The following is an 11,230-nucleotide window of genomic DNA, read 5'->3' as shown; positions in this document are numbered from 1 at the left end:
GTAGTTTATAAAGAAAAGAGGTTTATTTGGCTCACAGTTCTGCAGGCTGTACAAGAAGCATGGTGCTAGCATCTGCCTCTGGTGAGGGACTCTGGCTGCTTCTACTCCTGGTGGAAGACGAAGGAGAGCCAGCGTGTGCAGAGTATCACATACAAAAAAGGAAGAAAGAGAGAGAAGGGGAGAGGTGCTAAGCTCTTTTTAACAACCAGCTCTCTCAGGAACCAATACAGTGAGAACTTGCTCATTACCATGAGGGCACCGGGCCCCTTCATGAGGGATCTGCCCCCAAGACCCAAATACCTACCATTAGGGCCTACCTCCAACATTAGGGATCAGATTTCAACACGGTATTTAGAAGGTCAAATATCCAAACTATAGCACTTTGCTTATGGGACAAATGAGTCTCCATGCAGGTTGAGCAGAAGAGTGACCAAGGAACAAAACTAGATTCCTAGAAATCAAAAGATATGGCATTTATTTCTGTCACCTCAGCTTAAGGCTGCCATGAAGACTGGTTGTCTTAGGCCAGGCACAGTGACTCACACCTGTAATCCTGGCACTCTGGGAGGCTGAGGTGGGAGGATTGCTTGAGGCCAGGAGATGGAGACAGGCCTGAGCAAGAGCCAGACCTCATCTCTGCTTAAAAAAAAAAAAAAAAAAAAAAATTAGCCAGGAGGCTGAGGCAGGAGGATTACTTGAGCCCAGGAGTTTGAAGTTGCTGTGAGCTATGACACCACTGCACTCTACACCCAGGGTGACAGAGCAAGTTGTTTTAGAATAGAAACTACTAGGATTGAGTGACAAAAGGAAGCTTTGGAAAAGCTATCAGATACTTTTCAGAGTACATTCAGATTTGGGGGGTTCAGGGTTTTTCACAACCATTTTACTGCTCATTAACACATTCATTAACTTATAGGTAAGGGAAAGGACCTAACATTATTCTTATATTTACGATAAAATGGGACATTATCCAAAAATGGAATTTTTAGGTGATCCAAAATTACATTTATCAGTGCTATTCCAGACCATTATCTTCAAAGATCCAAAAATGACTAAACAAAGTTATAAAATATATGACATGGGACCTGAGAATTATTCAGCTATGGATAAATCTTTAGTAGAGTTTGATATGTATTGATTATCCCACAAGTAAAGTCTGATAGTAATAACATGAATTTGGTCCAATAGAGAAATATAAAAATTATTAATTAAAAAAGTAGGCTCTATGTGAAAAGTATAAAAGAACTGGACTCCTTTTGTACAAAATTATGTTTTTATGTTATTTTGTTGCTTTGGCACTCTGTCAGTTTGATTTTAGTTCCTTCTCTTTATGACACTGACTAAAAGTACTGAATGGCACTTTAAAAAAGTAAATTAAAACTCATTTGGATTAAGGAATTTCAACTCCAAGTATACACTAGTCACTCAAAAGAATAACTGCTGTTGTTGATTATACCTGAAAGCCAGATGTGGTGAATTACAGCCACAGAGGGAGGAGGATTGGCATTGGAGGTGGTGGAGACCTGTAGTACACGGATAAGGCCCAATTCAGGTCACCAGAATATACATCACTACAGGTTTACCCTGCTTTCTAAGATGTAATACTCCACACTGATGCAAAAATATAATTCAGTGGTGATGCTTATGCAAAAGGATTAACTAAAAAGGCCCTTAAAATTATATAAACTCTCTTATACATTAAAATTTTTTGATTTATAAAAATTTGATATTTGGGGACACATGTAACAGAGGACAACATAAGTATGTATAAGGAAAACAAATCTGTTCAATAAGGTGGACAAACCTAACAAACAAGCTCAATACCAATATATTTTAGAGGCATGGAGTAACCTGGGATAATACTCAGAAGAACTTACTGGTAAGAATATTATATAACACGGTGAATTACTAAGTGGGGCTTTGGAGTTATCTTTTCTAAATGAATTTAAGTGTTTTTGTTCTAAATATACTTCTGATCAGAACCAGATCTTTAGACCTATAAAACCAAATGAAAGCAATGTTCTAGTCTCAATGCACTGTATTTGTGTTAAGAAGAAACTCTGGAAGTGTACTTATTTAATCACTGGCAGGTTAGCATTTTATTGACACCATCAACATCTTTAACAATGAAAACAACATACTTGATTGCAAATAAGGAATAAGGCAGCTTCCCTAGGAATCTCTGAGAAGCGATTCAGAACACAAACCTGTGCAATTATTTTTTGTATCTAGCACAGAAAAATATATTACACTCACATGGTTTATAAATAATTTCCAGTCTGGCCTAGCCAACAGTCTTTGGCAATAGTGTCTCCTGTTAAATATAGACAGGAACTCCCTTTCAATCCAACAAGCATTCTAGTTCCATTTCAAAAGCAGACATCAGAGCCTGGCTGTGACAGTGAGAGAGGGGAGAGAGGAGAATACAAGTAAGCCTGAAAACTCATAATTCAAGTTCACCCTGAGTGAGTTCCTTGATGCTGTTCATGCAACGATCAACAGCATTAATAAGTAAAGGGATCCAACTATCTTCTGGCTGAGGGGCCACATGACTTGCTCTGTGAATGCAATAGGAAAAAAAGTTAAGTTTATTATAGTGTCAAAGGAAAATGTATCTTCAAGAGGGAGCACAGAGGAAACTACAATTAAAAAAAAAAAAGGCAAGCTCTTCTTTGCAGAAACTCAGCTGCTCCACAACTGAAGTTGGAAAAAAGAAACCCCACTCTCACCCTTTCCCATTCCTTCAAACTGGGGCTTGGGAGTCGAGAATGACTGGACAGGAACTCAGTTTTATTTTCAAAAAGCTATCTGGGGGGAAGTCCTCATACTTACTTTGTAATTTCAAGCGCCTTCTTTAAAACAGATACAAGTTTCGCAGACTAGAAAAGAAACATAAAAGTTACTCACTCTGAGCCCTACCATAAAAAGGAGAGCTCAAATGTTTTAAAAGACCTAAGTAATAAAAAAAAAAAAAAAAAATCATTAAAAAAAAAACCTTGAAGGAAATATGCAAAAACAAAAATGCTGATTAAGTGAGGGTAGGATTATGGATTCTTTTCTATTTAGCAAAGTCTTATTAGTACTATTCCTATAACATTTTTTATAAGTTTTTTAAATTTAAAATATTTTTAATTAAGAATAGAAAAAGAAAGAATGTAGAAACTGAATTTGTCCCAACTGCTGACAGCTCAGAATACAAAGCAGGAATGACTAATGTTCCTTTTTTTTTTTAAACCATGTAAAGAGTCTTAAGAACACCAATATCAGGTTAACATGGAGGCCGGGCACGGTGGCTTACGCCTGTAATCCTAACACTCTGGGAGGCTGAGGCGGGCGGATCGTTTGAGCTCAGGAGTTCGAGACCCCGTCTCTACTAAAAATAGAAAGAAATTATATAGACAGCTAGAAATATATATAGAAATTAGCCGGGCATGGTGGCGAATGCCTGTAGTCCCAGCTACTCGGGAGGCTGAGGCAGAAAGATCGCTTGAGCCCAGGAGTTTGAGGTTGCTGTGAGCTAGGCTGACGCCACGGCACTCACCCTAGCCCAGCCAACAGAGTGAGACTCTGTCTCAAAAAAAAAAAGATAACATGGAGATATACGTGTGCCACTAACATAAAATGAGACACATATATAGTACACATTTTAAAATTGCTACAGTAAATATTATGTTTGAGATAGTTGACAAAGCATATTGCCAAAGATGCTTATTTTTTAGGAAGTCGATTTTTAAAAAGTTAATGTCAAAAAAAAAAAATGTTAATGCCAAAAAGGATCCTATTCTACTTCAAGGCCTTTGTACATCATGAAAGTGCACTTGATGACTCTAATTTCCACTATCTAATTTATCAACTATTATTAGATTGATACATCTGACCGTAAAATATAAGCCATTTGGCTGTTTTACTGCTCTTTTCAGTAACATTACAGATAAGAACTTGAGTTTATAAAAACAACAGAACTCTAACTAAAGGGTACAGCACTTGAAAGAACACAATAAAATGAGATTTTTACAAAGAGCTTGACACTCCATGGTTAAATCACACAATGTGTTTATATTAGAACAGAGTATGTTTCTGGAATACTTCTGCTTAGACCAGAAATTAGAAACTTGTGACTTTAGGTTGAGTTTCCTACAGCACCGTGTAATTAAGATTTTCTTCTCAAAACAGCATTTTCTAAGGTCTTTGGACTTTTCTAAATGACTACCCAAATAGTTATGGAAAAGAGAACTACTAAAACTTAAGACTATTATAATTCAACTTCAGCAAATATTCATCGAGCACAAATACATGCAGGAACTGTGACATTACTGTTGTACTTGCATCCAAGTGTGACAAATAAATATGTACTCTATAGCTTAGAGGAAATACTAGTGATTAGTGAAATTCTACCCTTTAGGTGTGTAGCTATTCCCTCAAACCCAGTACTTACATTGATTCGCACAGTCAGGTGGCACATAGGTGGATATATGCTCAGAACCAAATCATCCACACTAAGAGCAAAAACAAAAATAACCATTAACCAAAAATGGAACAAAGCTCAACCAGGTTGTTTCCAGTATACAACTGTGAATGCAACTATCAAGAAACTTCCCAGAAATGCCTATCTGTTCCTTAAATTGGGCAACTGGGCAACCAATACAGAGTGAATTCAACCAGTATTTACTGAAACATACCCCATTTAACTAGGAAGCTGGGGGAAAACACTCCTTTGCTTCATAGGAGGGGCATGATTGATTCAGTCAAAAATGTGAAGATGTGAAATCACCAGTTTAATAACTGCTACAGGCAGGGTTCATCAATGGAACTTAAAATTGTTGGGTAAAATGTACCTTTACTAAAGCAGGCACAACTTTAACAATGTGATCAAATTTAGTACCATCAATAATGGAACAAATCTACATCATGTGCCTCACCAATATGATGCAATGAGAAGTACAAAACACTCAGCTGTATTATATTCTTGGCAAAAAATGTTTAGCCTGAATATAATCATGAGAAAACCACCACACAAATCCAGACTGTTGGATGTTCTACAAGACAACTGACCTGGTTTCTTTAAAACTGTCAATGTCAAAAAAGACTGAAAAGGACAGGAGCTGTTCTAGATTTCAAGAGACTAAAGAGATGACCACCAAACGCAACGTGAGACCTTGACAGAACCCTGGATTTATATAAGAAATCTTAGAGACAACTAGAGAATTCTGAATATTAGATAACATTATTATATTCCATGTTAAATTTCTTGAATGTGGTAATAAGAATAAGAATGTTTTTCTTCTGAGTAGATACACGCTGATTTATACAAGTATTTAGGGATGAAATGTCATTGAAGTCTGCAACTTACTCTCAAAAGGTTTAAGAATAAATACAGCACATCTATTCTATAGAGAAATAAATCAATAAAGGAAAATAACATGAATAGGTGATTCTAGATGAAGGATGTAGGGATGTTCACCAAAGTACTTTTTCAATTTTCCTGTAGGTTTGGAAAATGTCAAAATATAAAAAACTGGGGAAAAACTTTGGGTGACAGCACAAGCCGAGATCAGAATGCTGCCGCTCATTGTTTCAAGTGGGGATCACACTTACCTGGGGCTGATTTCATCACAAATATCCACAATGTCATCCAGCTGGGCCACCTGATCTTTTTTCCCATTCTCTGCCACTAAGATCTGAATTTTCTTCAGGCAGGCTTTGGATGCCCTCACCAGTGCAAGGCATGGGATTATGAGCTCTTGATCTTCCTCTGACCAATATAAGTCCTGATTGGTTGGAAACCCCAACACATCATCCTCATTGTTGTAGTTGTCAGAGGTGTCCTCTTCAATGTCATTCAAAAGGCCAGAGTAAGGGTCACATTCTTCCACAGCCTAAAACATATTATGATATAAATGAATGCAAAAAAAAAAAAAAGTATTATACTTTTAACCATGTTAAAAACCTCAGCTAGCTACTTCACTAATGGCCACAGAGTTGAATCACTTCATAAACCCTGTTCTCACTTTCCATTGTCCAGCAATGGAACAGAGAGGAGTTGTACTAAATCACACACCCACAAGGAGTGGGAGATGACAGACAGAGGACAACAGTGAGAATGGAACCTATTCAGTCAATGCTCAGGAAATCTCTCTTTATACTCAATTCTCATCTACTCATCATGGAGCTGCCTTGCAATGACCAGCACAGAGGTTTCCTTACCTGCTCCATTTCTTCATATGCATCCTTCACAAGAGCCACGCTCTTAGTCAGCATTAAAAGGGCTGCAGCTTTGTTATCTATGAGTGAAAAATCAGAAGCACTAGAATTAGAGCAGAAACTCAACAATTCTCTCAAGATTACAAAGAGCAACCACACTGTTCCTATTGAGGGAAATGCCCAGGATGGTTGACAAAGGTGTTGGTTTAAAGTAAAATTCTTCTCACTACATCCCCTAGTACCCAGATGGGGGGTTAAAAAGCTTTTCTTTATTCACCAAAAGAAATAAAATGGTCACAAGATGTTTCTCATCACAGCCCTCTTGGACAATCACTGCTTTTGGCCTAGCTGTTCTACCTGCTCATAATTGCTTCAGTGTGCCCCATAAAACTGTTCTTGGGGCAGGACTAGAAAAACAAACCACATTTGTTCAACAGAAGACAGAGCTACAAGAGGGGAGTTTGACTTTAAAAGTATGAGAACTAGAGAATGGCAAAAAGTATTAATACATTACTATTATTAATGTTGGTAATAAACTATTAACATATATATTTCACTTAACTCTTTATGTAAATTAAAATACATACACGTTACAAAGCTGAAAGCTAGACAAGAGAGGTCTCTGTTTTTTCCCCACTCTCACCCACCTCTTGGTATCCGAGGCACCTGCTGGCACGCAACCCAGACACTGTTGCAGGAAATAAGGTCATTGTTCTCAGGGCTGGGGAAAGGAATCAATAAGGATATATCAATAACCTAATTTCCTGTCTAAGAAGTGCCTTCCTCCTGGTCATTATTCTCAGCTATCAGTCACTTTGCTATTAAAATGAATTTTCCCTCTATGAGGCAAGAATCCCCATTAACTGACAACCCAAACTGTGGCATCACTACCTCTGAGCTGGGTTGATGAAAAGTACTTCCAGGAGTTGAGCCATGCCATCCACAATGTCCAGAGTGGTGCCTCGTACCAGCTTTCTCAGGGTGATCCCTATGGCCAAAAACCCAAAGAGCAAGGAGCCTGGTTTTCTTTCAGAAATCATCATCTGTTTTCCTGAGTCTAAACACTAAAAAACCATCAGGAAATATGTACCCACATGCTTTAACTGAAACTCCAACACAAAACTCAAATCTTATTTATATCCCCATGTCATCTTGTGCCCCTCCCACCATTTCTTACTGCTGTTCTCCAAAAGATATCTGGAGCAAAATCTTCCCATGACAGCATGTATTCATTTATTAAGGACAGTGATCCCTTGACAACTGTAGATGCAACATTTTAAGTTTAAACCATTTGTGAGTAACCCTGAAGATCTAGGACATGTATTCAGTTACAATTATGGCACGATTATAATCAAAGCATGAATCTACAGGCAGGGCTGGAGGCCACTTAACCCATGAGGGAGCTCAGAAATAGTGTGTGATGTGATATGGGTGAAGGAAGATGTCACAGTGAGAATTAAAAACCTGAAGAGTTATGCAAGCCAGGGGAGATGGGAAGTCTAGGAACAAAGCATCTGTATCTTAGCATAATGCCTTATTTATGGAGGTCACTTACATTATAAAATTATCCTTGATCTACACGGAGAAATTTACATGCTCAAGTTGGGGGAAGGTAAAAGTCTCAGGACATAACCCATCTTATTAGTAAAGACTTATCCTATAAAAGTAACACTTATGTGTACATAGTAGCACATTAGCTTACCCTGATCCTTTGGAAGTGAATAGTATACTGCAATAATTGCCTTGATAGCAGCACAGACTTGTTTGCACAACCTCTGGGTTTCCTATGAGGTGATAGACCAATTTCAGAATGAAAAAAGAAAATGGATTAGATCAATGTGGTCAACCCATCTACTGTGGAAGAAAGCAGACATCTCTACAGCATCACAAACATTTTCTGAGTCCTAGTATCAGTTAGGCCTTCTGCTATACTCATCACATACCAGAGAGGAGTTAGCTAAACACCAAGACATTGGGCTGACAACTCAATAAATCACTAAGAAACAGCTGGAAAGACTTACTCCTGATACTTTATATCCCAAGATATTCTTGGTCTGCCGCAAGGTATTCACCTTATCTTAGACCAGGAGTTGGCAAACTATGGCCTACAGACCAAATCAGGGCTGCTGCTTGTTTTTGAAAATGAAGTGTTATTGGGACACAGCCTTGCTCACTGGTTTACGTATCATCTACAGCTGTGTTCACACTACAAGGGCTGAATTGGGTAACTAGCCTGCAAAATCTAAAATATATACTAACTGCCCCTTTACAGAAAAAGTTTGCCAGCCCCTGTATTAGACCATTAACCAGGTCTCTCTCTTATGTAATATAACCACAATATATAACTAAAGGTAAATAGCATGGACTCAACAATGCTCAGTGTTGACTATTTTCCTTCTAAGTAATCACTTTCTCAGGCTATCGCATGTTCCTTATCCTCATTTCTCTGCTAAAGTCTAAGCTAGTGCTATGCAAAATGTGGTCCAGATTGGTGCCAGTCCACAAACTGTTACTAGTCTGGAATGAGATAAGTACAGTGATTGAGAGTAAGTGTTTAGAAAATTTTATGGCAATCTGACATTGCCTCAACACATAATTTTATCAAATTATAAAATTTATCAGTCCATACAGGTTGGAATTAAAAAAAAAAATCCTTTAGTAGGACTAAAGTGCTGAGATACTAAGAAGGCAATTGTATATATTTGAATACATATTTTTACATGTTTGAATAAATATATTTGAATATATATTTATATATCTGTATTTCAAATAAATCAAACTTCTACTTTTTCATTTTTGAATGAAACTACTGTCTTGAGCCTGTACAGAAAAGTAGCTCTATCTGCTTCCTCATGGTATCTTATTCACTATGCACTTTAGCAGCAAGTCCTAAGTGTATTTGATAGTCAGCAGGTAAGAAAAATAAAGTAATATTACTACTCTTTTTGAAACAGACTTTTTTCCATACATCTTTTAAAGTACTCTTATACAGTTCCTCTTGTTTCTTCATCACAAATCTCTAAGGTGTGTAGGGGGAGACAGTTTATTATTGTAGATATATGCAGCAAAAGGATATTTATATCATTTCAAAATATCTATATATATAGATTAAGAGACTGAAACTATTGACTATAAAAATCAAATAAGGAAATGAAATTTTAAAATAATCTTACTCCAAAATTAAAGATATACAGCTCTAGAAAAACAGCATACAGTATACCTGATCACAGCAAATACGTTTATTTTCATTAGTTTTATAATAAAGATTAAAAATGCATACATTCTTTGTTCTAGGAATTTCACTTCTGGGAATTTTTTCTATTGATATACACAGGTACACAAAGACTGTTTTAGGCAATTCACCACAGCACCGTTTACAATAGTTACAGGTAGGAAACAGCTTAAATGTCCACATAGAGTATTGGTTAAATTAAGTTTATATCTACTCTATTGAAAACTATACAGTAATTACAAAGAACTGAGCAACTTTGTATGTGCTGCTAAGAACTGATTTCCAAGCCATATTTTTAATTATTTAAAAAGAAAGGTCCAGAATAGTGTTCATGGTATCTTATCATTTGTGTAAAAACGAGTAGACATATACACATATGTACACGAATGTACGTGTGTGTGTGTGTATAGACTACATATGGAATGATACAAAAGGAATTGGGGGCCAGGTGGGGTGGCTCACGCCTGTAATCCCAGCACTCTGGGGGGCCGAGGCGGCGAGAAGATTGCTTGAGGTCAGGAGTTCAAGAGCAGCCTGAGCAAGAGTGAGACCCCCTGTCTATACAAAAAATAGAAAACTTAGCCGGCTGTGGTGGTGTGTACCTGTAGTCCCAGCTACCCAGGAGGCAGAGGCAGGAGGATTGCTTGAGCCCAGGAGTTTGAGGTTGCAGTGAGCTAAACAGGGTGAACTTCAGATTGAACCAATATTTAGAAAACCTGCCTACTCTGTGCGAGTAATTGCCCTTGGCAATTTGGTCTTCACAACAATCCTGTGAGTTAAGAACTGTAATCTCCTTTGACAGGTGGAGAAAATAAATCTCCTGGCATAAGTGTAAAATGTGGAAAGAAAATGAGGATTCCCAAGGAATAACTAGACAGTACAAGGATTCCAGGAAAGTGAAGCCCACCTGTGGAGACGGCAGTGGAAGTCCAGAGAAGACTGTGGTCAGAGCCGTGGCCTCCCTTGACACTTTCACAGCTGCCTCATCTGAGGGGTGGCAGAGGAGGAGGCAGGTGCCAATATGTTAATGCCAAAAGGCTGAGTCTGCAGCTGCTGCATGATTTTGGAAGATAATGCATTCCCTCTCCACCCTTACCCGCCGAGACTTCTCAAAAACATCTCCAAATATCAATGCTTTCACATTTTAACTCCTTGGGTGCTGAGAATGGGTAAGATGAGGTACCCCCAGAGTGAATGCAGTGGGGAAGGGGCAGTCACCGCCATGGGAGAGGAGCAGAGGGAAAGGCGTCGGGATGCAGGTAGATGGGAGGGATGGGGATCCCCGACAGGAGAGGCACTCACCGAGTCTTCTCCAAAACACCTCTCGATTAAATTCCTCGGTGGTCGCCCGGGCTTCGCCAACTTGTGGGCGTGGCGTGGGGGGCCGAAAGGTAGCAAAAGGAAAAGCTGAGGTACGCGGAGCCATCTCCTCCCCCGAGTCCCCGGTTCCCTGCCGGTGCCCCAGCCCGGCCTCTCCCCCACCCCAAGCCCGCCCCGGCTGTCGCCCGTCCCAGCTGCGTCAGCTCACCCCGCACGCGAGGCAGGAGCAGCCGCAGCTCCACTGCCAAGCGCCGAAGCTGCTCCAAAGGCGGACCCAGGCTCGCCATCTCAGTCGCTCGCCGGAGCTCGCAGACTGACGCCAAACACCGCCGCTTCCAGAGCCGCACTTCAGCAGCCGCTCCACTTCCGGGCCCCACAGACTGGGGTTCCTTTCCGGCAATAAGCCGTCTCGCCCCGCCCCAGACACGTGGCCACGCCCCTCCCGCCTCCAGAGGCCCGGCGCCACCTGTCCCATTC

The 11,230-nt window shown here is 39.5% G+C and overlaps 1 protein-coding gene and 1 long non-coding RNA gene across 2 annotated transcripts; both read right to left on the bottom strand.

The window, feature by feature from the left end:
* Position 1: 1 nt before the first annotated feature.
* LOC123630337 lies at positions 2-588 on the bottom strand. Its single transcript, XR_006732651.1, has 2 exons — positions 546-588; positions 2-451 (listed from the first exon to the last, which is right to left on the bottom strand). It is a non-coding gene; the product is annotated as an uncharacterized LOC123630337 (long non-coding RNA).
* A 1,487-nt stretch (positions 589-2,075) lies between these two features.
* CCNDBP1 (cyclin D1 binding protein 1) lies at positions 2,076-11,197 on the bottom strand. The gene is made up of 11 exons (XM_045539825.1): positions 10,962-11,197; positions 10,736-10,795; positions 10,341-10,420; positions 7,904-7,985; positions 7,093-7,189; positions 6,849-6,922; positions 6,205-6,281; positions 5,596-5,876; positions 4,436-4,496; positions 2,833-2,879; positions 2,076-2,558 (listed from the first exon to the last, which is right to left on the bottom strand). The coding sequence occupies exons 1-11, from the start codon at positions 11,038-11,040 to the stop codon at positions 2,444-2,446; spliced, it is 1,053 nt and encodes a 350-aa protein (XP_045395781.1). The 5' UTR covers positions 11,041-11,197; the 3' UTR covers positions 2,076-2,443.
* Positions 11,198-11,230: the final 33 nt, after the last annotated feature.

This window comes from Lemur catta, chromosome 1 (assembly GCF_020740605.2).
Source record: "Lemur catta isolate mLemCat1 chromosome 1, mLemCat1.pri, whole genome shotgun sequence".
NCBI lineage: Eukaryota > Metazoa > Chordata > Mammalia > Primates > Lemuridae > Lemur > Lemur catta.
Note: the sequence above shows the minus strand (reverse complement) of the source record. Positions and strands in the feature narration are given on the sequence as shown.